The sequence below is a fragment of the Apteryx mantelli genome, chromosome 4, assembly GCF_036417845.1.
Source record: "Apteryx mantelli isolate bAptMan1 chromosome 4, bAptMan1.hap1, whole genome shotgun sequence".
In the NCBI taxonomy this organism is placed as follows: domain Eukaryota; kingdom Metazoa; phylum Chordata; class Aves; order Apterygiformes; family Apterygidae; genus Apteryx; species Apteryx mantelli.
In genome coordinates this window covers 70,915,201-70,942,877 of record NC_089981.1, presented here as the reverse complement: position 1 = coordinate 70,942,877, position 27,677 = coordinate 70,915,201, and the positions used below count along the sequence as shown (strand labels likewise).

Genomic DNA, 27,677 nt, shown 5'->3' with positions numbered 1-27,677 from the left:
ATGATATTATAAAAAGAAATTATATTAGTCATAAATACTGGGTAACCTGTATGCAAAACAGGACTTACAGATCAAGTTTCCTGAAATATTACTGTGTGGGCTGCTTTTGTGGTATTTTAATAGTTTCTTTTCTCAAACTGGTTTTTTTAGACTGCATTCAAGTTTGATTTACATCACAACACAATGTTAGTTTTGTCTTTACTCAGTCACCAAGGAACATCTGGTTATATCAGACTGATAGCCCATTTAAAAACTTTTCATAATAATAGACAAGCTTCTCCAAAGTATTTCAAATGTTAGGGTAATTGAAAAGGTAAAAGTGGTCTCAGCAAAAATTAGATGATAAGAAGGTTATACAACTGTCTTCATGTTCTTTTAAATATATCATAGAAAGGGAACTCTTGTAGTGAGTTATCTTTGAGATGGCATTTTTCTGCTTACCCTGGAGGAATATGGTGTTAATGTTCCATGGGAACAACACAAACAGTTCCTGCAGATCTCGGGACATCCACTTCAAACGTGCCTGTTCTTTCTCTTATCTTTGTACTCCATTGCTGTCTGTTTGCAGCAAAGAACTCAAACAAGTTGACAAATAGGTTGTACTTGGTCAAATATGTCCTTAAGGGGTCCTTGAAACACCCTCTTGAGCAATCACACTTCCTTTTCCACAGTCCCTGTAGGAGCTGCTTGGATATTTGTATGTCATCCATCTGAACCCTCTGTTTGCTAATTATGGCTAGGATTTCGCTTGGAGTATCTAGTGAACGTACAGTGAGAACCATGCAGTCTCTCTTCTCCTCCAGTCCTATGTGAATATCTGCTTGGCATCCAGAATTGGCAAATGTGTGAAATCTCTTTTACATTACTTCTGAAATTACAAATTCTTACCAAATCTTATGGTATGAACTAGTCACCTTCAAAGATTACATCTGTGCACTCATCTATGATACTATCTGTTAAAGTGATCAGATTTCCTTCACTGAGTCTTTTGTAGAAGTTCCCGTTAGAAAACTCTGTGTTACTGGAAACATAATTTTCCTCATCATTATACTTCTTTTCTAGCTGGATCATAACATACTAGGAGACTGTTGAGCACAAAGTGAAAAGCTCTTAAGAATAGCTGTTCTTAAGGGATTAAATGGTTATCATCTCCATCCCATTTCTTTCATCTCATAATCAAGTTCAAGATGGTACTAGATAGCTCAGTTGAAGTGATTATATATTTGAAATAGAAATTATTTGATCTCCTTTTTGGTACCATAGTGTTTAAGACAGACTCATTTCTTTCCCTAATGTTAATGTATTTATGGTTCCTTGCAAATGTCCCTTTACTTGAAGACTTGAGTTACATTTAGAGCACAGATCTGTTTAACAGAAACTGATATGATAGAGATAAAATTTCAAGCTTTTTATATACATTGATACTAATAAATACCATTAGGAAAAATTACATTGTATTTAATGTATTTCTGTACCTAAATTAGATGGCGAGAATGGGAACTTATTGCGTCAGAGAAGGCATAATGGGAGAACAGGACCTTTCATTTGAATAGCCATCAGTTTTTTAGCATTTTACTACCTGATGATTACATAACTGTTAATAATCATGATTTCAGAATGGTTTCTGTTGATAAAAACAGTATTTTAGTTAGTATTTTATGGCATCCTTTTTGGTAATTTTTACAGAGAGACTGAGATCAGTATTTTCATGAAGCAATTTTCATTTATATTCATCCTTTGCTGAATAGAGTGTTTCTGGATTTTCTTTTTTTTTTTTCATTTAATCTTTGCTTGTGAGAAAAAGTTTAAATGAAATTATTAAAAATGCCTAAGTCCTACTTTCAGGGTCTGTTAGGCACCTACAAGTCTGTTTCACTGAAAATAAATTACACTTACGTCCTCAAACTTTTTAAGTGCTTTGGAAAACTTTACCTTGCATCTTAATATTATGCTTTTTTCCTAAAGGTTTCTCAAGCACATTGCTGAAGCACATGTAATTTTTTTAACAATTGGATTAATCATCATTGACATGGAATATCCTGGTTCATGTAAAACATGCAGTGCCACTATGTTTGGAAGAAAAAGTGAATGTTCTTCTACTCAGATATTTATACCTTCCTCATTATCATGATAGCTGGGTCACTTCCAGAACAAACGTGGGTAACACTGAAGTGTGATTGGTTCTATTATCATTCATTTTCTCCTTGTTAGATTTTTATAAATTTGTTTCAAAACTGCTGTGTTGTCATTACAAAAGAGCTTGTTATTAAGATCCAGAAAGTATGTCTTGTACTTTCAATAGCAAGTGATGATGCTTTAAATGCTATGTCAGTGTGTTCAACATCTCTGTGAAAGCTCTGTCTCTAACACAAAATCAGGTTTGCCCTTAAGGGGACAGAGCTGCAGGTTCTCAGTGTTAGGTATTCTGTGCCTAAACTATTGGACACCTTAAAGACAATGATAAAGATACAGAACTTAGCTCAGCATTTTACAGGAGCAAGTGTAGAAAATGGAAGCAGATTTGGTGTGCTTACACTACCCTGTGTTGCAGAGGAAATGTGCTGCTGTGTTCTGTACTATTTTGAGTTTCCTAAGGGCTAATGGCTTCAGGCCCAGGGTATTGCATTGCTGTAGTCCAGCTGAGAGGTGACAAAGACATGTATTACAGAGGCCAAATTATCATCAGCAAAGATGGGATGAATTCTCATAACTCTTTTAGAGTTATTGTCAAAAATAAGTCCAGCATCAATTCTAAAATGTAGACTGACTTGCCTAAATGAGGTTGTGTAACATCAGCCAAAAGATACTTCACTGTACCACAAGCTTTTAAAGTGCTTCTTCCTGCCACCAAGTGTAACCTCTTTTTTTCTGTTTCTGCATCCACCTTCTGTTTTTAATCTGTGAGCTCAAGTACTGAGGCAGTTTGGTGACACTGTGTTATTGTATGCAATACAGTATGATAAAAGGGTAGGATTTTGTGATATCTACCTGGTGTTTTCACTGGAGTTCGTGACCCCTTACCAGTTCTTTCAGTGTCTGCATGTGTACTTTAAAATTGGTTTGGAGAAAAGGGGAAGTGTGTGTTACATTTTTCTACTGAGCCTCTCTGGATATGAGTCTATTGGAGTAACTCAAGCTATTTCAAAAAATCAGCCTCTTTTACATATAGTTTGTAGTGCATTAGCTATGCCAAATACTACAGAGATGCTAAAAGAAATAAGAAGAGATGTCTGCCCTGTTCATAGTGTGGATTATCTGACAGAGACAATAACACTCTTTCTATCCCACGTCCTGCAATAAATTTGGATTATGACAGGTCTGACTGATTGGTAATATCCAGTTTAAAATGTAGGTAACAAGAATATATAATAATCAAAATATAGCAAGAATATCTTTTGAATGTGACATAGGGTTCAGATTTGTGCAGACAGTGCTACCACCTCCAGTTGTTGTCTTAAGTTGTGAAGCTCAAACCATGAACTTAGAGCAAACTGTTCTACGGCAGCTGCACACAAATGAGCAGATGTGCACTTGAAAGGCTGAGAAGCAAGAAGGCTGTTCATGAAAGGTAAACAGTTAAGAGTGTGAGAAAACTGCGCAGTTCAAGGAGAATGTTTGCCACTACTTTCATAGTTTACATCATGAGTTTGCAGCTTTGGACAACCAGGAGACTTTAACTTGCCGCCTGGTAGCCCATTCATGTGTCCATGACCTTCAATACTCAACTTTTAATCTGTTTAAAAGGATAACATCTCATATCACAGAGTATCTTCTTCATCCATGCTAGAACATTGTTTCAAGAATTGCTTAGAAGAATGAATATCAGAACACAAGTACAAGTCTACTCTTCAAACCTGTACATTTTATTTGAAACTTTTCAGATCTGATCCTGCCTATCTTGCAAGATCTGAGTGTGCAGTTTTAGATTCTAAGAAAAAATATGAAATCACAGAATCACAGAATCGCTGAAGTTGGAAGGGACCTCTGGAGATCATCTAGTCCAACCCCCCTGCTCAAGCAGGGTCACCTAGAGCACATTGCACAGGATTGCATTCAGGCGCGTTTTGAATATCTCCAGAGAAGGAGACTCCACCACCTCTCGGGGCAACCTGTTCCAGTGCTCTGTCACCCTCACAGTGAAAAAGTTTTTCCTCATGTTCAGATGGAAGTGTCTGTGTTTCAGTTTGTGCCCATTGCCTCGCGTCCTGTCGCTCGGCACCACTGAAAAGAGTCTGGTCCCATCCTCTCGACACCCTCCCTTCAGATACTTGTACACGTTAATAAGATCTCCTCTCAGCCTTCTCTTCTCCAGGCTAAACAGGCCCAGCTCTCTCAGCCTTTCCTCATAAGAGAGATGCTCCAGTCCCCTAATCATCTTTGTAGCCCTTTGCTGGACTCACTCCAGTAGTGCCATGTCTCTCTTGTTTGGGGAAGCCTAGAACTGGACACAGTACTCCAGATGTGGCCTCACCAGGGCTGAGTAGAGGGGGAGGATCACCTCCCTCGACCTGCTGGCAACACTCTTCCTGATGCACCCCACGATACCATTGGCCTTCTTGGCCACAAGGGCACATTGCTGCCTCATGCTTAACTTGGTGTCCACCAGCACTCCCAGGTCCTTCTCCGCACAGCTGCTTTCCAGCAGGTCAACCCCCAGCCTGTATTGGTGCATGGGGTTATTCCTCCCCAGGTGCAGGACCCTGCACTTGCCTTTGTTGAACTTCATGAGGTTCCTCTCTGCCCACCTCTCCAGCCTGTCCAGGTCTCTCTGAATGGCAGCACAGCCCTCTGGTGCATCCGCCACTCCTCCCAGTTTTGTATCGTCGGCAAACTTGCTGAAGGTGCACTCTGTCCTTCATCCAGGTCATTGATGAAGAAGTTGAACAAGACTGGACCCAGTACTGACCCCTGGGGGACACTGCTAGCTGCAGGCCTCCAACTAGACTCTGTGCCACTGATCACAACTCTCTGAGCTCTGCCATTCAGCCAGTTCTCAATCCACCTCACTGTCCATTCATCTAACCCACACTTCCTGAGCTTGTCTATGAGGATGCTATGGGAGACAGTGTCAAAAGCCTTGCTGAAGTCAAGGTAGACAACATCCACTGCTCTCCCCTCATCTACCCAGCCAGTCATTCCATCATAGAAGGCTATCAGATTGGTTAGGCATGATTTCCCCTTGGTGAAGCCATGCTGACTACTCCTGATCACCTTCTCGTCCTCCACATGCTTGGAGATGGCCTCCAGGATGAGCTGCTCCATCACCTTTCCAGGGATGCAGGTGAGGCTGACTGGCCTGTAGTTCCCTGGGTCCTCCTTCTTGCCCTTTTTGAAGACTGGGGTGACACTGGCTTTCTTCCAGGCTTCAGGCATCTCTCCTGTTCTCCAGGACCTTTCAAAGATGATGGAGAGTGGCTTAGCAAAGACATCTGCCAGCTCCCTCAGCACTCGTGGGTGCATCCCATCAGGGCCCATGGATTTGTGGGTGTCAAGTTTGCTTAAATGATCTCTAACCCAATCCTCCTCCACCAAGGGAAAGTCTTCCTTTCTCCAGACTTTCTCTCTTGCCTCCAGGATCTGGGGTTCCTGACGGCTGGCCTGAGCAGTAAAGACTGAAGCAAAGAAGGCATTCAGTAACTCTGCCTTCTCTGCATCCTTTGTCACCAGGGCACCCACCCCATTCAGCAAAGGGCCCACATTTTCCCTAGTCTTCCTCTTGCTACTGATGTATTTGAAGAAGCCCTTCTTGTTGTCCTTGACATCTCTAGCCAGATTTAATTCCAAACGGGCCTTAGCCTTCCTCGTCGCATCCCTGCATACTCTGACAACGTTCCTATATTCCTCCCAAGTGGCCTGTCCCCCTTTCCACTTTCTGTATACTTCCTTCTTCAGGTTGAGTTTTGCCAGGAGCTCCTTGCTCATCCATGCAGGTCTCCTACCTCCTTTGCTTGACTTCCTACTCATAGGGATGCTCTGATCTTGAGCCTGGAGGAGGTGATGTTTGAATATTAACCAGCTCTCTTGAACACCCCTTCCTTCTATGGCCCTAACCCATGGGATTCCTCCAAGTAGGTCCCTGAAGAGGCCAAAGTTTGCTCTCCTGAAGTCCAGGGTTGCGATCCTACTTAGTGCCCTGCCTCCTCCTCGCAGGATCCTGAACTCCACCATCTCATGGTCACTGCAGCCAAGGCTGCCCCCAACCTTCACATCTTCCACCAGTCCTTCTTTGTTTGTTAGTACGAGGTCCAGCAGCACACCTCTCCTTGTTGGCTCCTCCACCACCTGGGTCAAGAAGTTGTCACCAATGCTCTGCAGGAACCTCCAGGACTGTTTGTGCCTAGCTGTGTTGTCTTTCCAGCAGATATCGGGGTGGTTGAAGTCCCCCATGAGAACCAGGGCCTGGGATCGTGAGGCTACTTCCAGCTGTCTGTAGAAGGCCTCATCGACTTCCTCTTCCTGATCAGGTGGCCTGTAGTAAACACCCACAACAGTGTCACCCATGCTAGCCTGCCCTTTAATCCTTACCCATAAGCTCTCGACTCGCTCTTCATCCACCCCTAGGCACAGCTCAATACATTCCAGTTGCTCTCTCACATAAAGAGCAACTCCACCACCTCGCCTTCCTGGCCTGTCTTTCCTAAAAAGCACGTAGCCATCCATGACAGCACTCCAGTCATGCGAGCTATCCCACCATGTCTCTGTAATGGCATATATATATGGCACATATATAATGGCACATATATATATGTGTTTTTTCTGCAGTCTGCAAGTTTTCTATAGTATTGCTCTTTCAGTATTACAATCAAGTAATGTTAAGAAATGGAGGAGGTTGGCTGGGGAGATGGGTGTAATATAAATAGGAAACTTAAGAGCATGATCATATATTTTAAAAATTTGCATCTGTTTACAAATCAGACGTTACCTCACTTACAAAAGTGCTACAATCTACCTAAAAAAAACATCTGAATTTGGGGAAAAGTAACTCATTCCTTTTCAGTCAGATGTTTATTTTTCCCTTTGGTTTCTTGTATTCTCAGTGGAACAGACCAATGTGAAGAAGCAAATAGAATGTTAGGAATTTCCATCCATTCAGTTCCCATCCTCCTAGAGCTCTGCTGAGTGGGAATTCAGCTGGAAAGGGGAAGACCTGATCCCTGCTTTTGGTTATATCTAGTGACTGTCACATGAGGCACACCCATCACAGGCAGCTGGCTCTGGAGTCAGGGTTTGTTTCTTTTACAGTGGAGCACCTTATTTATTTAGGAAGAATTAGACTCCTTCTTGCCTGTTTTCTAATTGTTTTGATGACTCTTACATTGTGATTGTCACTGGCACGAGCCTTAGAAAGAGGGGTGAGACAAATTCTGCCCCAGAATAATCCGAAGCCTAGCAGTGTGTGAACCCAGTCGTCTGCAGGGCCCTCAGGCATTGAGTGATGCTATAAGCAATAAAATACAGGCAAAAATTGGACACCATCTTGTTACATTGAATTTTGTTGCTTGCTGATGTTTATTTACGCTTCTCCAGGGAACATGGGGAGAGTGCAGGTGACCATCTGCTTGAACAAGAGCTTTGTGTGGGTACAAGCTCTCTTCTGCTTCTCTTGCATATGGGAGAGCAACAGTAAGCACTTGTCACACAGGGAATTCTTGGCTTGGCAGGGTGATACCTAACAAGCCATCTCAAAGACTGGCAGCTCTGGAAAGCAGGCTGACCAGTTGACACCTGGAGTTTAAGGAAGTTTTAATACCTAAATTCCAATTTAGGCAGGATTTAGGTGAACTAGAGCTCATCTACTTTGATTTGTTTTCTTAAGCTGTCTTCTTTTTTAGGTGTCATTTTTGAAGGCTTTGCCTTCTATATTTTATAGTGCCTTATGAAATGAGACCTTGAGCCTGATTGAGGCTCTTAGGCAACAGAAGATGAATATGAATGATAATAATAGATATTATGTTAGCATGAAGGAAAGTATTATGTGCTTTCAAATAAAACTATTCAAGCTACAAGAATGAGGCAGAAGGATGAAAATCTTAAATATATTATATTTATCTAGACTTACAAATCAAGATTTGCAAAACAGGAGACTTCCAGAAGATGCATTTAAACTTCTTAACATAATCTTTATTTTGGGTTACAGATTTTTCCAATAGAAAATTTAGTAGTGTAAATATTGATTAGGGAAATTACAAATAAATAAAAATTAACCTTCATGTGCACTTCTTTGATGATACCAGAGTTATCATGACATTGAAGACACATTTGATTTTTAAATTCACTTTTTTCCTCGGCTGATGATAGTTAGTATTATGGGGACAACAGTCAATCTCTGAGTCAATCTCAGTACTTTTACTGAGTAATGTAAGGCAAAATCAGTAGGCTCTAAAGTTAGGTATCTAGTCCTCAGCACAGATGATGGTTTTAATTCAGTACTAAGTTACACTTTGTAAAATGGGAAGAGGTGAGGGAGTATCTGAGCTCTTTCAGTAGAAGTATGGTGACTAACAATTAAAAAATAAAACTGGCCACACTATTTGTACATTACAGGCTGTTTATGTGCATTATATGTATATATAATTTGACCCAGCTGACCAGTAATGTACCCAATAATACACGTTTTCCATAAAGAATTCTGTTCAGTCTGAAAATACCAAGAAGTGGAATACCAGGATTTCAATTAGTAATTAGTCATAATGATTAATCACCTTCATTCCTAAATATATTTGTGTTATTCTTCATTTTCTCTCTTTAGCCTCTGTCATTGGCTCTTGTTGCCAAGCCCTTTGATATGAAGTATTCTCTCTACAAAAGTATGCTATGGTCATGTCAGCAGCATATGATGAAAAGTGAAGAAACTGAATTCTTTAGGGCAATTTTTCTATTGGCAGGGGAAGTTTCTGCATCATCCAGAATTTTAAGTATTCTTTTCAAAACACAGTCACAAAAATTGAATGCAATATTCCAGTATTGGTGTCATCATGTCATTTTTCATCTGCAGCATAAATAACACATTCTCCCTTATTTATGTAACCAAAAACAAGTTCACTCTTTGTCTTGACTGCTCATTTAAAGCTCATTCTGACTTGCTTTTCCACTAAGATTCCCAAGTCCTTTATGATTTTATTTCTATGATAAGCCTGCTATTGCAGATGTAATCTGTATTTCTTTTTCTGAGGTATATGGCTTCTAGTTATGACTCTGTAAAACCTGATTTTGTTTGAACAGGCAAGCTTAATAGACTATTTAGACTGTTGTATCCAAATGTCATGTCTTCCACATTATATACTATTGCATCCTTGTCTGAATCATCCATAAAATGTACCTGCAGTTGTTTTAATACTTACTTATGAATCATGGATAAAAGTATTTATTAATGTTGTTCCTAAAACTGCTTGTTAAGGAATTCCAACAGAAACACACACAGTTGATAATGATTCCCAGTGGCAATTAATTCTTGAGCTATGTACGTCATTTCTTAATTCATTTATAGAACCCATAGATCCTTGTAAACTTCAGTGGATTTTTTATAAGGAGCAGAAGCTGAAGAACAATAAAAAGCAGTAAAAAAGATTGATGTAAGCTGGGACATTTACATTCAAGGGGTAAATTGTTTTTCCTAAGTGAAAGAGAATTTTTATTGTTATCAGTCTTTAGCTTGGTGGCTCATTGGTTGTATTTTGCAGTTTACAAAAGTTCTGATTTGACTGTAGCTTATTGTATGCAGAGGTTTCCTGGGGCTTTGTGTGATGGACAGGGCAAAGGTCTTGCAAGCGGCATTGAGAGGAAGTTAACTGTGAAGCTTGAACTGGGTAAAGTCTGATAAAATACTTTAATGACAAGCAGCCAGTGAGTAGGAAAGCCAGAATTCAAAAAGCAGTAAAGAGGAATTTCCGTGGTAATTCGTACATATAGTGGAAGTGAAGGAAAGGTTTCTCCCTTTTTTGCTAAAAGACTGAGACAGGAAAGAGAAGACTAAAATGGCTACTTAGGGAACTCTAGGGGTGACCTGAAAAATGGAAAAGATAAATAAGAATGATATGCAGAAGCTGCGTGGTGTATCTTATTATGTAATAGTTAAGCAAAAGACGCTATTTATGCATAAGGTATCACTTAATAGAGTTTGTGAAAGAGAATACCCAAGGAACAGCCGGAAAAGATGGTACAGAAATATGAAGACATAAGCAATGAGGAGAGATAAGGCTGCACTGACAGCTGCATATTTGCAGATACCTACTGCCAAGAGGGTTTGGGAGGCTCATCTAAAAATGTAATCTATGAAAGTAAGTGAACATAAAGATAAGACAAAAGATAGTGGCAGGAAACAGAATTGAGGAACGTATGTATTGCATTGGAGAACACAGAAAAGGAAGAGATAGTGGGATAGCAAAGAAGTATAGAAAGGCATGTAGTTCTTCCTGACAAGGTAATGAAGTAAGACAAGTACCAGCATTCAAAAGGAAGAAAGAATCATATATGGTAGAAGAAAAAATGACTTGCAGATAGATGAGAAAAATCAGAATTTCATACTAACACCAAGACCTATGTAATTCCTTGGTATAAGGGATCGAGAGGCAAGTCAGCAGGGTGAATATAGAAAACAGAAGACAGTGTTATCTGCCATAGGCAAGGATATATGATATGACCTAAAGCTGAAAAGGATCCTAATGAGGCCTAAAGTATGCATCTAATTAGCCTACATGAGAAGACAAGTTACAGTTCCATTTACACATCAAAAAAGTTCAAGAACAACTGGGAAACATACAGAAAGAAGTAGGGTCTCAGAGGCTCTTCTGTGGAGTTCTTCTGGTCAGTAGAAAAGGAAGGTGGAAGTAAATAACAAGAGAAGAAGATTTGGAGTAGTTTTCTCTTTGGGAAGCAATCATAGAAATAAACTCTGAAGAATTATTCTACCTAGCCCTGTGGGGCATCAACCATGGCATGACTGATAAAAACTTGAGAACAGTTAAGAAAGAAGGGACAAAATCTGGTGAAGCTACTGTGGCATACAGCACTAGTTCCATTATTCAGGAAGAAGAAAATCAGGTAAAGCTTACATCAGTGGATAAATAATATGGCAGGCATAAGGTTGGATATCAAGTAGAAAGTATGTTACAGTTATTAAGAGCAGTAGTCAGGTAGTGCACTCAGAAAAAATGGGCTGTACTTAATCCAGCAGAGAAACAGCTGAATGTAGTATACTGTTGGTGCAGTCCTCTCCTCAGTTAGTAATCCATTTGTTCCCTACTTTAAAAGTAATTTTAAAAACTGAACAGTAGTGAAGGTTGTTTTAAGTAAAGCACATTTCTACCTTAATTGTAATATAATTTTATGATTATTTAAATACCTCATTAAGCTCTTCTACTTAACTGAAATTTCTAACTGCTAGTAATCGAATAGCATGTCCTGGTTTAGGCAGCAAAACAAGAGTTGTCTTCTTCATAATTCTTCTGTGTTTACTAATGATCAGAATGGCTTTTCTTAACACTTAGTTTTTTAAAGAAGTGAAATTAATACACATATTACTAACAAAACAGCTGTGGAGCTTTGTAGGAATCCCATCAACAAAGAGGCAAGGACTAAGAGTAGAGAGAACCAGCTGGTTAATCAGAAGAGAAGGTTGCTTGTTGAAGAAACTTTCATCCTTGAAACTTCAACTGGGGGTCATTTTATCCTTGGCAGGACTGCTTGCATGAGGTGTAATTTTTTATTCTCATTGCTCAATCAGTATGACGGCTTTGGTTCTAATGCAGTGCAAGTCTTGACTCTGGTTTAAATTATTCCCTGATGGTTTCTTTAAAAATAACAAATAAAAATAATAACAATAAAATCTGAATATAAAAGATATAATTAATTTAAATCTCTGTCTGGCTGTGAAAACTTTATTTATTATACTCAGTACTTGACAGTTATTCAGAAAAAACAAACAAACAATCCGATAGCAACTGCCAGAAACTGCAGAAGTTGACCACACATATATATCCTCAACAGTCAAAAGAAGAATAGTTTGTTTTTTTCTGAATAACTGTCAAGTACTGAGTTTCTTATTCAGAGCAATTCAAACTATGAAGTACAAGATTTCAGCTACTGTAGTCATCCAAGTCTATATCGCCATTGTATAGTTTAATGTACATTCAAGTGATGTTTCTGTTTATCCTCTGGAATTGTATTGTAATCACATAGAATATTTTTATGAATCTGTTTGTTCCACAGGCTGGTATTTTGGACAGTCTAAGAAAATATTCTGTTCTTTTCATAGTTGTTTCCATAAACAGTTTTCATAGAAGAAAAAAAAATGGCTTTTTTTCTAGTAAATATTCCTATTATCTAGTTTATAATAGTTGCCTATTGGAGCCAATATTTATTTGTAAAACCTGTGACTAGATAGTAGGAAAATAAATTGTTTTATTTTTAGAGTTTGTTTTAATTTGTATTATAATTCCCAAAGGAAAAGTTTAGGGTGGATGTTCTCGGTCAGACAGTCAAGAAAAAAAGAATTCTGAGTACAAAGTTCTTAAAATTTAATTTGAGGCAAAAGGCAATAAATCAATTATCTACAACTAGTGGTAGGCAGGCAGAATGTTGTCCTATAGATCTTTTAACATTTTTCAGGTCACAAGAAGCAAGTTAAAACAGGGGCCGACAGGAGGAGCACAGCATCATTTACCCATTTTGCATTAGAAGCTCAGTGTTGTTGCTTGCAGATCAAGAAGGGCTAGGAAAATAAGTAATAAGTGACTGTATAAAGCAAATGAAAGTGGAAGAAGAGGATGTGAATAATATATTTAAATATAATTTGAATACAGTAGGCAAACATAATTTGGAAATTTTTATCACTGGGGTACGTACAATAGCTGATTAACTTTTAATGGGAATGCTGGTTCCCTTGCAAATTGAATCCAGATTTTCTGACTGAGGCAAGGGAAGGATAGTGTCAAAAACAGTGCAGTTGTAAAGGAAATTTCTTGGATTACATTATAAGTTGCATTTCTTCAGTACTTCTGCTTCCTTGAAAACACAAATGAGATCAAAATTCGTTGTCTTGTGTTACTAGTGAAAAAGGCAGTGGGGTTCTTAGAGTGCTGTCTCCTTGTGAAGTCACTGGGGTTTCCTGACTAGGTGGCTCCCTATGAGATTTATATAGGATTTCCATAAAGAATGCAGTGAGAAAAATTATTTTAACAGATGAATGGGCTTTCCACTGTCACAGACAGGTCAGAAGAGCAAAGATAAGGCAGACAAGGTTTCATCTGAATGGTGCCAAGAACTTAAGCATAAAAGAACTATGTCCAGAAATACTTGCAAAAAAGGACTCCAGGCCTAAATCTTTCATAGCCAGCAATTCTGCTGGCCTCTGGTGTCTAACTATGATATAGCATTTGAAATTTAGAAATAATTAGTTGCAAGGCAATACTACTGAGTAGCTCATAGTACTGGATTGCAGTTTAGATACAATCTAGTATGGTAGTCCAGGAAACTGCACTCTTTATGACTTCTATGAGATAATTTAAAGAGAATGCACACTTTATCTTTACTAACAGTATACACCTAAATAATGAGCTCGCAGGGAAATTGATATAGGTAGATTTTAGAGACTCGTGATAGAAGTGTATATGAATATTTAATCTCATTTGTGGCATGCCTACAATAAATTGGGAAAAAAACACTGGTATTCTTGGTATGTCCTGAACCAGTGAAATGTAAATTGTAGAGAAATCTTGATTTGAAGTCAGTATGCACAGCCCTCTGCGCTTTATATGCTTCTGCCTCTAATTCAAGAAGACTAGTATATAATATTGCTAAGTCTTTCAGCTGGAAGAAGAAAAATAGGGACAATAGAAAAATCACAATAGTTCATGGACTATTACAGAAATAAATTACTTCTGCACACGGTATATCTCATTATATCTTCATCTGATCTGAGAAAGTTTTTTCCAGGTCAGATTTTGATAGCTATAATACTAAGAGTTGGTATTTTAGGTAGTGTACTACCCACTATGTGTATGGTTGTTGTATAGCAATGTATAAAAGGCCATGTATTATTAAGCCTACACGTGTAGGCATTTGATTAATGACAACTGTGCATGGGAAGTAGGGGCCTCTGTAACTTGTTGTTTCCCATAATACTTCAATTAACTATTAAGTGCCTGGTAAACTGATGAAACTAAAAATATATGGGAACAAGTGTTTAAGATTCCTATTCATGTAGACTGCTGTAAGAAGGAACCTGGGAGGTTTCATTTTCACTGGTACATCCTGTATGTTATATTTCTCATCCTAAATTTGATTTACATGACATATCTGCTGTTTTCTCCTCACTGATCTCTATCTGTGAAAACTTCTGCCTGCATAAAATGGATGAAATGAAAACTTCCTCCTCAAGGGATAACTTCAGTGCTTTCAAAGTCAAAGTGAGGTCCATGCATCTTTGGTAGTATAAATAATGTTATTTAAGTATGTTTGCATAGTGGAGAAATCCAGGATGGTTTTAAACCACCTACTTCACAGGCCACTTGGTGTATGGCCATGGCATGAGAGATCTGAGCAGAGTTTAATTTATCCTGTCTGACTTTTGGGGCTTGTCCTACCAAGCTAAGCAGATGAAAGCCAACTCAAGTGCAGTCTCTGCTGGCACTGCAGTATATTCACTACTCTTTGTTTTAAAAAATAGAAAAGATTGCTCAGCTTTCTGATTTACCTCTTGGGTTAGATATCTTGGGATAGTTATCTAGACAAATAAAAGGACAAGATTAAAATCTTTGACCTATATTTTTACACTTTTTGGATAGATATGTTGAATTACTGAGAAATGGTTTATAAATCACAGCATATTTCAAATTTAGTTCATGCTTTAAAAAATAATGCTTACATAAGAGTCTTCCCATACAAAAAGAAGAAATACTGTGGCCAAATTCAATATTTGCTACTTTTAGGGAATTTTATTCCCAAGAATTGCAAGAATTGGCCATATGAAAACTGTTTTGAGGATAGTGGGGAAAAAGTTGAAGTGTCTGATTAATATATACAGTTATTTATAAAATAAAAAGATAATCTGTCTTTACATCTAGATACTTTTTTGATAAGTACTCATTTCAGTGAATTAATAAACATGAAACTTCAAGAGATAAATTAGATCAAACGTTAGTCTTTTAGACTATTCATTTACTGTACTCATTGAGATTTACAGTTAAAATATTCCTGTCAAAAGAAAAGTACCATTTATCTAATCCAGTTTCCTATGAAAATACAATTAGGTGATTTTGGGAGTCTTCAATTACCTAATTGAATAAGAGAATAATTTATATCTCACAGTCAGTAACTTGCGATGCTGATTATTACTCAATTTTTGGTAAAAGAGCATGCAATCTACTCTAGCTACTACATACAATGAAATATCTATATATATTTTACTAAAGAATGTTAAATGCATAGTGGCCTCTACAACAAAGATTAATATGCTGTGACATATTCTTTTCATAATCAAAAGGTGAGTGTATCATTTGCTTCAGCTATATGAAAATGAAAATTTAACTCTCCAAGACCATTCTGGCTTTCAGACTACTTTTGGCAAGATTTCAAAAATCTGTAACATTTAAATTGAATCTAGTGTTTCTTAAAATTACTACTGCTAGCTACTTTCCAGTTTATTTGCCATTTAGTTATCAGTAAACATATGTTGCTAATCTATGCTGAAAGGTTGTTCAGAAAGTGATTCTTAATTTGAAGAGTCATTTAGAGGCTTTTATGATGTTGAACAAACGTCTCATAAAGTTGAGGGCCAGGTTTCAAGACCAGTTTCCAAATGGGCACACATAGTGAATATAAACATTATATATGTGATTTATGCTCATAACTCCGATATTTTGGGTAAAATCCCTCCCTCCTGAAAGTTAATGGCAAAACTCCTATGAACTTCAGTGTAGTCAGATTGTCAACACTGACTTCTAAAAAACTCATGAATTGATCTCTGGAATTATATTCTCAGAATACCTCATAATAACAAAAAAAAAAAAGATTTTGTCATCTGATTATTAGACATTCTTTCAGGAATTTCAATCTGTACATTGTCTTTGAATGAATTAATTTATTTGCAAATAGCTAGTGCAGGTTACAGTAATAATCACTATCATTAAAATAGGCTTTTTGTTTAAAAATGCCTCAATGGTTGATCTTTAAAAATAAGGTGCACCCTTTTATGCATATAGGCACTGAGAAGAGTGCTTAGATTATAGGAATATCAAATGACTTGCAGGTTTTAAACAAGTAAGAGGAGGTATTTATTCATAGAGCAAGTGTTCAAGCCATGAGCCTTATATTATGGGTTCACATTGGTTCAAAAAGCTGTTAGACAAATTCATGCAATAAATACAAACATACATCTCAGGCTTAGGAAACTCCTGAATGTAAGGAGAATAAACCAAAGGAGAGTAAACCAAGTATATCACTTGGTATAGTGTACCTCTGTACACTCATCCATTTCCTTCATGTGCATCCATTGTTGAATTCTGTCAGAGACAAAATGTTCAGGTAAATGAACCAATCATCTGGCTTGGTATCTTTTCTTTTTTCTTATGAGGTTCCTGTTTATCTGAAAAGCATCACTATACAAATATGGATGTGTAAGTGAAAATAAGAAGATGCAAGCATTGGCCAGCAATTGCCATCTACAGTATCTTTTTTATTAGGCCATATCAGTGGTTAAAGGTGGTGATATTATTCAGTCCAGAACTCATCAGATTCTTAAACTTTCCTAAAATTTCAGGCTGGGATTCATCTCACTTTATCTATATCCATTACTATCTAGATATGCCTTTTTTGCTCTATTTCCAGTGGAGGAAATTAAATAATATATTATATTAGATCCTTAATATACTTTAGAGACATTGTATTTCAATGGATAATGTTTCCCACCACAGTGCAATTCAGCAGTGAAATAATTAGACCTAGCATTCTTCTTTTGGACTAGAACGCATGTTGTAGAAAGTTATGTAGTCTTGATTTTCAAACACTAGAAAATCTCCCATATCCCTGGGTAAGTTACCTCAGTAGCTAATCAGCCTCATTAATAAAAAAAGTTAAACCTTATTTAAATTTTAAATTTTTCTAGCTTTGGCTTCCCACTCGTGCCTATCATAATGTCTTTTCATGTTCCCTTGAAAAGATGTTTACTATCCAAAATATTTTCCCAAGAAAGATACTTATGGTCTTGATTTGAATGAATCAGTTCTCCAATCTTTTTTTGAATTGAGTATTTTAATGTCTTATTATAAGGCGTGTTTTCCAGAACTCATGTAATTATTGCAGATATTCCCTCAATTCTTTCCACTTCCTTAGTGTCCTTTTTGAAGTGTGGGCACCAGAAATTAGATACAGTATTTCACTCATAATTTTGCTAATGCTCTATTCTGAGATAATATCAGTCTTGTATTTGTTTTAGATATTATCCTGGTCTAAGGATCATATTCACCCTCTTATGTAAAGCTTCACAGTAGGAGACAGTCTTCAGTTGATTACTTTCTATGACTCCCCAGCCCTTTTCAGTCACTGCTTTCCAGGACAGCAGCTCCATTTTGCAATTGTGACCTACATTCTTCCCTCACTGATGCATAAGTTTGCATTTGTTTGTATAATAACATATTATGTTTGAAAGGAGCCCTTTTGCCAAGTGATTTATCAGTCTGAGTAAATGGTTCATCTCCAGCTATCATGCTGTCCTTAAAGACTTGGCTAAGGCTGATCATCATCCCAAAGTTGTTACTAGCTGAAAAGCAATAGAATAGAATATCGTCATGTCTTAGGAATTAATTCCATTTAAATATTTCCATAAGGATTGGTTGTCATTTCATATGTTTGTGGGCATGTAAGATTCATCACTGCGTCATGCGGTCTCACCTTTGGCTGACCAAGTTAGGAAAGTGTTTTACTTCACAATAGGTTCATTTATAGTCTACTTAAGCACTAGGGCAGATTCTGTTTACTGCCAAGAGAAGAGGGGAATCTTACCAAATGATATTAACAGTTCCAAGGAGTTGGGGAGTCAGTAGTCTGGAGGATTCTTGAATAAGAAGAAGATTATTAATTCTTATTGAAGGGGAAAATGGTAAAATGTTAATCTAAATAGTACTTCTTCAGAGAAATGGGAATAAGGGGTGGCGCATATCCCAAACCAAGTCCCTTTTCTGTGAAGACAAACTTGAAGAGGTAGTATTTTCATCAGAAAAATTCTTCAGTACCATGATTTGATAGTTATTGATGTCTTGAAAGCTGGGTAATATAGAAAAGCTTCTTGAAACTGATGTAAGGATAGGCAGCTGTAAGCAGTTTTCTGTTTGTCAGCCTTTATAACCTTTGTAACTGTGTTTCTGTATTTGAAGACATCGTAAATAAATTATTTTCTTTTACCTTAACCTGGCTTTTCTCAAGAGCATTTTTAGAATAAACGTCAGTCACCACATTCCATCCCTATGTGTGAGGCTTTCTTTAAAACTGAGCTACTGTACTACTTTCTCGGGGTCTAGAATTCTTATGCAATTTCCAGGGCATTGAAAGGATAATAAGATATATCTCTGCTAAACAGCATGGTTTAATTTGGAATTTGCAATTTTATCTGTATAGAAAATGCATCCCATTGGTGTGCTGCAGAATAGTAGGGACCACTACCACTGAACACTGATGGTGATGACAGTTTGCAGCACTATAATGCCACCAATTTTTGTGTCATTTGCAAATTTTATCAGTAATAATTTTAGATTTGATTCCATGTTATTAATAAAATGAGGAACCATACACTGTTATAAACCAATCTGTATAGTTTAATAAAAACATTTTCCGAAATTATAAGGAAATTTTGAGATCCAACAGTTAACCATTTTTTAAATCATTTAATTTTTGTGTAATTCTCATATTTCTAGTAAGCAAGCTAGGCAGAACTAAGACAAACACTTTACAGAAGTCTATTTTGTCATCCAAATTTGTAATTGCATCAAATAATTTTATAAAGTGTATTTGACAAAACCTAGCCCTGTATGTTAATGGCAATGCTTGAATTGCTATCTTCTATCAGCTTGTATCACAGAGGTAAATATTAACAATTTTTACTTTTCAAAGACATTTCTTTGATTATTGGAATACCTACTAGAGTATATACTAGTCTATAAATTAACATTTTTTTTCTTACAACTACAAGAGTAGGCGTTTTGCTGGCATAATCAGTGTTCAAAATAAACTGTTTGCAACATGTGAAGGTCATGGGACAATTTGGGATAATTTAAATGTAAGCTTACAATATCCTAAGACTTAGAGGCCTTGGTTTGCTTATTGTTTTATGGAACCTGGAAGATCTCTGTCCCAGTAGATCGAATTTTGTTTTAGGGAGGGAATGGAAGAGCTAAATTTTTTCTAAAAGTGCTAAATTTGAGGAAGTCATATTACCTCTTTGTGATTCATTTTACCTCCTGTTGAATACAGATAATGATACTCTTTTTAAAAAGCTTTGAGATCCTCTTGTAAAATGTACTACATAAAAAGCATTTTTAGTTCATTAACTCTTTGCATAGAATTCCAATGGGTAGGACTCTTGAGGTCTTCAAGAATGATATTAGCACTGGATATCTTCAACTAAGTGTAATTTCTGTTTTACATAATGTCTTTTGGGTTTTAAATACCAAATCTCTTTTCTCTTATAGAGAAGTTGATCAGGATTCTGGTGGTCACATCAGCTTCAAAGAGTTTGAATCTACAGTGAAGTACGGACAAGATGAAGTATCAACAGTGTACTTTGCCTAAAGTATATTCTCTAGTGAAAGACAAAGTGAAAACTTTAGATCTCAAGATATTTAAAAAATCAATGAAACTTCATTTGTTTCAGTTAGCATTTTAAGAACTTTGACTATAAATGTAGTTCAGAAGAACAGCCTTTGAAGCTTTACTGTTGACAAGTAGGGTTTATTAATTTACATGTGTATGAATGTGTAGAATACTTAAAATATTTGAAATCTCTATTGATTTCCAATCACCCTGGTTAGGAACTGCAACTGTATGCTTTTTCATTTTGACTTAACAGATGAGAAAGGAGTGACTCTGATTTCCAGTTACTATGAAATGTTCACTTTTTCAACAGTCCTTTGTTGACAGAACAAAATATCTCACCCATGTACAAACTGAGTAAATATATGACTGATAATGCCTGGTCTTTTAGACTCAATAGTGTATTTGTCTTTCCTTTATTGTTTCATTTTCACATATTGTTCAGTATATATTCTACACATTATTTTTAATTTTACATTTATTGGTGAATTATCTACATGATGTAATTCTGAACAACAAAAAAAATCAAATCAAGAGTTGTATATGTACCATAAAAATAAGGAAGCAAAAGCAGCATAAATACTTAGCTTTTCCCTTTTGAAACAGTTTTTAAAGTGGAGATAAGAATAAGTCTTTAAAGTATACATGATGTTCCATAGTCTGTCAGGCTGAAAATACTGTAGATACAAATTTTCAGCTGACTTTGAGTGAAGAATTTGGATGTATGCACTTTAGCAAGATCAGAGAATTTTCCAAGAGCTGCGGGGAAGCATAAGAATCTCTCACTGTCTACACACCTATCTTCTCTCTCTCTCTCTCTCTCTCTCCCTCCCTTCCTCCCTCCCTTCCTCTCTCATCTAGTAACTGATTATGGAGATGTTCTTGCCTACTTTAACTTTTATACACCCATCCAAGCTGTGCTATGGTGAGATAAATCCTTCTTATTCAATTCATTTTATCTATGATCAGTTACTTCCCACTGCCTTTATGTGTTCATATTAATAATAATAGATAATAAAGATTTGATTATGGTCACTATATCTGATCGTATGGTCCACTCTCTTGCTCTATTTCTATTTATCTGCCAGTTGTTGAATTACTTGGATTAGAGATTTGTTCTGGAATTGTCCAGAAGCAAACCCCTCCTCAGGTGGGCTTGCAGGCTCTAGCACATAATTACTACTCCTGTAGATAAATAACAAATAATAATGATCAGTAAGAGGAAGAGAATAGCTATCAATCCTACTCTAAATCAAGAGGGAAGTCTCCATTTTTTTTTCTAAATTTAAGTGAGACATGCCAGAGTGTAATATGCAGGTGAGGTATTTATAAGATGATGTCTACGTTTTCTGTTCCTGTATGGTTTACATGTATATATATATATATATATCCTACTAGACACACATAAAGTGAAATTTTTCTCTTCTTTAAGGCAGATAGTGCATAAATGATGGTAGGAAATTGGAGATTCTGAGTATATCAGTAGATATATCTGATTTTATATATAAGAACCAGATATCCATTAGGTGAAATGAGCTGTAACTCAAATAACTTGCTTTATGTGCTAATCAGTGAGAGAGAACTGGTGATTCCTTTGAAAGGTGGGTGATAGCAAGACATGCTAATAGATTGGGGGTTTTGTCTTAGAAATGCCATTTCCCAATAGATGAATGTTTTCATAAGAGAATCATCACCATGGATATTAATTAGCAATATCATCACAGCTTCTGCAGAGAAGCAGAAAATTGAATTATTATCCCACAGGGATAGTTTCTACAGGTCTAGACGCATTCACAAGGAAGTGTATGATGGTGTGCTGTACCATTACTTACACTCTATTTTTTTTGGTCAATAGACTTCCGTTTCCATGGTGCTCAATCCATGTATGTTTCCTAAACACTAAATCCATGCAGTAGTATTTTTTTTTACTACTTTTTTTTAATATGATTTATTTAAAAAATAATTATCTATCTAGTTCATAAGGGCAGCTGATCTGAGAAGTTTCCAAGTTCTGAAAGTCTAGTGTCTGGTAGTAACTTTTATTCATAGATTAAAAAATCTATGGCCCCTTTTGTTTAACTTTCTGGTCTGACTGTGGTTTGTTATTTAAATATCTGACAATATTTGCAGTTCATAAACTTTATACTATACAAGTATAATCTTCTGTTAAAGATTATAATGGACAAAAAGGTCTTTGTATGCTTTTCCCTTAAAAAAAAATGTTTATCTTATATATGGCAAGAAGCTTAAGAGAGAAAAGAGCTATTTCCTTTAGTTTCATGTACTCTCAATCCTCATTTCCCAAGTACTTGAAAAGCTGCTATAAACTTGAATTACTGAGAACAGAAACTCCAGGAGAGGCCAGTGAAATTATTTTACCATGTTGCTGAAGTTTTTTAGAGAAAAACAGAACTTTAATAAAGGATCATAAGTGTTCTTGTTTCTCCTCCCATGAGGACTCACTGAAATTAACTGTGCAGATGACCACAACTGGGTGGAACTGAGTAGGCTCTGGTGATACTCTCCCTACTGAATACTTGAATAAAAATTAATTACTGGTTTGTGTTTATCAGGGTTTTGGCTAGCAAAGTGTGGAAACACTTCAGTTATCGCTACAGATTGATAAAATGACATTTAGTAGCTGGGTGAAGTGGTGGGATATTCTCTGTAATGGTTTGGCAAACAGTAAGAGCAATAGCTACCCAATTATTGGAGGAAAAAGATCACATACTCTTCGTTTTTGTATGTTTTCTATTGCTGATGTAATGGCTCCCCTTCTGGTCAACATGAAAGGACCTGCAGAGCTAAGAGCTATGAGCTGCTGCAGCATTAGCTTGCAAGCTACAACTCTGTGACAATTCATGTCAGCTGTAAATTGACATAAAATGGGACTATACACTCATTAGTAGGTCACATTCTTATTAGGTTCAAAACAAGCTCATCCCAAGCATGTAAGGCCATCAATGGTTTGTACCCAGAAAAAAAAGTTCAATGGCTAACATCTCTGCCAGATCCTTGGGAACTGAAATGTGGCTCAACCTCCAGCAGCAAAAAGCTGAGCTGTGGTAAATATAGAGAAAGAGCCATAGCTTTGTCAGGAACAAGTAATTATTCATATATCCTGTGGCTCAGCACAGAGGTGAATCTTCAGGATTTACTTATCAGGATGTTGTACTGTGTTTTCCACGTTTATGAGCCCATTTGCTTTCTTACTATGCAGACTTTTTTGTTTTCTGTCATCTCAGTGAATTTGCAAGCAGGATTTGCTTGTTAAGAATACCTGTGAAAAATATATTTACTTTTCTCAAGTTTTCAAATGAGGGATCAATTTATTTAAATTATTGCAGATAGATCCTTTATGTACTGAGCTTGTTGCTACCATTTTCAGTAGATAGATTACATAACCATAAATACTATCAAAATATATTTGTTTTGTTCTCCTCGGCTTCTGTGATTCACTATAGCTGTTGAAATCTAGTAATTTTCTTTTTAAAGGATTTGGATGATTGCGTAGATGGAATGAGTGGTTGTTAAACTATGGTATTTGGGCAAGCAAACATTCCTGATAGCTTGCACAGTGTAATATACTGAAATCAGGGAGAGCTTTGATTGAAGTAGAATTCAGAGGATTGAGCCCATACCAAGATTTCTCTCACTGAAGTAGTTTTTTTTCTTTTCTGCTGTATCAGATAATCAGTATTTTATCTGTATATACAGTAATCAAAAGAATCTAAAAGTAAATTCTTGCAGTACATCATAGAATATGTGAATGTCCCTATAAGGTCCCCAAATAAAACTTTGTGTAAAGATAGTACATTAGGGTTGCGGGAGTGTTACCGTGTGTTCTATCTTTAATCAATTAGGTGGGTGGTGACTGACAAGTCAAAACCGGTAACTAGCTGGCACACAAAATGTCACGGTTCAAGGAAAAGCTTTGGCGTGATTCTCATTTACTACAACATACCAGCTTTACACTCCTCTGGCAATGAAATGCAGTCATAAAATTAGTATGAATTACAGCTGCATCCCTGCTTTGATTCCTTAACGCTGTTCCTTGAGTGGAAAGGTATTCGAATGTAGAAAAGAGTCAGGAACTGTTTGTATAACTTTTTGTGTACAGACTGCCAATAAAGATTTGAAAAAATATATTACATCATTTTTCCATATGAAAAAGGAAGAAAAAAGGTGGTTTTTTAATGGTAGTTCTTTAAGGATCCATTTCTGACCCTTTTATTTACAAGAATTAAAATATCAGTGATGAATTTTAAAAGAACCCATAGGCTGCATATGCATTAACACTTTGGCTCAAAGTATAGTGTGATCTGAAGTGAATCTCCTAATCTTTCCCACTTTTCCCCACTGGTTCAGTTTTCAGTATGGTGCATGCAAATTAGATTCATTTTCAAGGAAAGTAAACAAGAAGTCCACTCGAGGTGCCCACTAAACATGCTTCAATGCCTAATAGAGACAATGGATCTCAGTGAGTGACTATCTTGCACCACCATAAAGTCCTCCAGCTTACATCAAGCAATCATGCACTATTAGGAGCCTCTAGAATGGTCAAGACTTTCTACCGTGTCCTGAAGCGCTTCTCATGCTATATGAATGATGAAATGGCCTATGCACCTTCAAATTTACAGTTGACTATAAATCAGTATTAGAAGGATGGTGTTAGAGCCCTTGATTACCACTCGGCCAATAGAGGAGTTGCCTACCCCAGTAGCCACTACTCAGTAGGAGAGAAGGGTTAGAAGTCAAGGATCATGAGGCTCCACAGGGTGATAGTCACTTCTGAGCACAAGAATGGGGTACTAAAACATCATGTGATTATGGTGGAGTAATGGCACAGTTGAAAAGCTTCCATTGCTCTCCACATTTGAAAGTTTTGCACCAACCACTATATTCAGAAAATTTTGAACAAAATACAGGGTGAGAACATTTCACCTAGGGGACCAGACTAAGGCTAGTCTGCAGCAAATCCCCCAAATTCCACGTGGTAAGAGCCTCAGCATCAGTCACATCAACATACTAATCTGCTGCTTTTTCACTGACTTACTTGCTCATGTCAAGCTAGCCAGAGAAACCCTGGTGCTTATAGTTGCTTTGATATCCATGCTTCAGTGAAAATCTCAGTCTTAGTCAAATGAAATCTCTCACTAACACCAAGGAGGAGTTCTTCTGTGTGCCTAGTGTCTAGTCAAGTTTGCATTTAGATGCATTTAACTTTGGTACCTAAGTTAAACATTTTGTTTGTTTAACCATTTACTTTACTGAAAACAAGAAAACCTTGAAGAATGCAGATAAAGATGGCTCACAAACTAGTTGTGAGAAATAATATGCCTACCATAGTAAGTCTTAGGCTGAGCTGCTGCATTAAACGACCTAAGATGATAGGCCTACTGAGAGAGTCTTAGTAACTACAGAGCATTTATGCTAGAAGGAAAGAACTTTGAAATATTTAATCTTTCTTGGAGAAGAAAGCTGTGATAGATGTTAAATAATTGTGAAATATTCAGTGACATATTGAGATATAACAGATGCTATGGAATCATGTCATAGTCAAACATTGTACTAATTTTATAAGTGTCATATATTTGTTAGCATTTCTATTTCTGGTGAAGGGCAATCTTGAGAGTTAGTAATATGTAATCCTACTGATAAAAAAGTACAAATAACAAATCATTTGAAATTCTACTTTCCTGTTCTGTTGGGGAAGCGGCAAACAGATATATTTACCTGGCTCAAAAGGCCTTAGAAGATAAAGAGCTTGAAATTCTGATTTTTGACAGCTTTGTCTTGAAAGAGAAAGGCACTATTCCAAAATTGAAAGGCTCTCCCTAAAGAGAGCATCCCTGAAGAAGGACCCTAAGTGTCTTAGATTTTCCAGATCTTTATTTGGAAGATAGGTCACTGCCTGATAAGCTAGGACATGTATTAGCATCTTGCTTTCAAGCTTTCTTTTCTCTGAGAGGCTCTTGATCTGAATTAATACCTGTAATTAAATATGATTTTTCACAATTAGCTTTGTGAAAACAAACAGATTTTACTCTTCTACTGATTTTTCAAATTTTAATACTGACCCAAAGTCACACCTACAGGAACAATTGCAGAGTCATGCAGATGTTGGAGCCCAAAAGCCCCATCTGGATAGGGACTCATAGGGTTCTACCCAAAAAAGGTTGAAAACTGGAGTCCTGAGACTTAATCTGAGTGCCACAAAATCGTAAGAACTTTTGTACAGGACAGATCCACCTAGTCCAATATCCTGTCCCTGACAGTGGGCAGTAGTGATAATTAAGCGTATAGGGTGTGCAGAGAGTGATGCCTACCTATGTAGCACACACTGTGTGTCCAGCAATCAGAGATTTAAAACTCTTTTCTATGAAGTCCCATATTATAGAAGTGATTCCATCTTTAGCCATACTTATTTCTTTCTCTGCTTTACATAGCAGCATAATGATCTTTCTCATTTTATGTTCTGCAGCTTTCATAATAATAATCTGAGGATTCAGTAGTGAGATTGAAGTATAGTTAATTCAGAAACAATGTTAGAAACCAGTTAGATTGCTCTTTATTTTTGCCATAATCTTTATTCATACATTATATAACTTTACTATCATAAATATAAGACAAAAATTATATATATCAAAAAATAAAATTCAGAAATCATATTTCTGCAACATTTAAGCACCTATGTAAATGCGAAGATTGTTCCTGCAATTTGCAAAACCTTTTAGGCACCTTCCACTGGAAGCTAACTTCTTTAAACTAACTGCTTATGTACTTTTGAAAATCCTGCAGGAATCAACCTGAATTTTTAGGTTTTTAAGATTGGGCACTTTATGTGAATAAACACAAAAGAGAAGAATTTTAAAAATCAGACACATTTTGTAGACATCCTCACTCCCGCAGTTCACTAAGAGCGTGAGGTGCAGGGCAGGGATCCTCAGGCTGCCACTTGACTACTCGCATATTTATATACTGCAGGGCAGTATCATGGAAAATATTGCCTAGAAACAAGGTTTGGGTGTTATGCTCTACTGTGCTGACAAAGCTGTGGTGCTCCAAATTTTGGAGCTGCTACTTCATAGAGAGATTTTCTCTATTCACAGCAATCCATGAGAACAGCTGCAGATTTCTAAACTTAGCAAATCACCTAAATTTACTGGAGACAAACGGAGCTTAAAAGTGAGTCATCTGGGCTTATTAAAAAGATGGTTTAATACTGAAACTTATTAGGTGCCTTTAACACTGACTGGTCACAAACTATAATTACATTGTTGCCATGATTATAGTATTTTGTTCGTAATGATGAAAATTGGTGCAAGCTACGAGTTAATATGATGTATTAAAACTCAGATCAGGAAAGACTAATTCTCAGATGTATAGAACTGAGGACTCTAAGTCCAGAGTGAGAAGACTTGCTAGATCTATAGTTAAGAGCTGGTCAAGGCAAAAAGAACAGTAGGATCATAAAGAAAATATTTGTGGCTCTCTGATTTGTACCAGTTCTCTATTGCAGTGATTCATTATTGCAGTTCTCTGTTCTCTATGGCAGTTCTCTAACTATAATTTGGAACTAAAAAATTTAGAAATGGTGTATGTAGGTCTAGGGACACAAAGAAATGTAGGTTCCTTTGCCCTGCTGAAATCCTAAGAACTTAAGAAATGCCCTGTAGGGTCAGATCGCTGGTCCATCTAGCTCAATAGCCTGTGTCCAGCTGTGTCAATGGGAAATGCTATTTAGGAAGAGCACACAAGCCTGGACGCTACTTGCGGTTCATTCCCCTCATCCTGCCCCAGCATCCACAGTCCCTGGATTAAGAAAGTTGGAGAGCACAGCCTTGCCTGTCTCCTTTATTTCCTGTTTTGGACCT

General features: G+C 36.9%; 1 protein-coding gene across 1 annotated transcript in view; it reads left to right on the top strand.

The window, feature by feature from the left end:
• EFCAB11 (EF-hand calcium binding domain 11) overlaps positions 1–19,779 on the top strand; it is a 69,991-nt gene extending 50,212 nt beyond the window's left edge. The window contains 1 exon segment of the mRNA XM_067295612.1: positions 19,680–19,779. Within this exon segment, the coding sequence (XP_067151713.1) occupies positions 19,680–19,779 (100 nt within the window).
• The last annotated feature ends 7,898 nt before the right edge of the window (positions 19,780–27,677 follow it).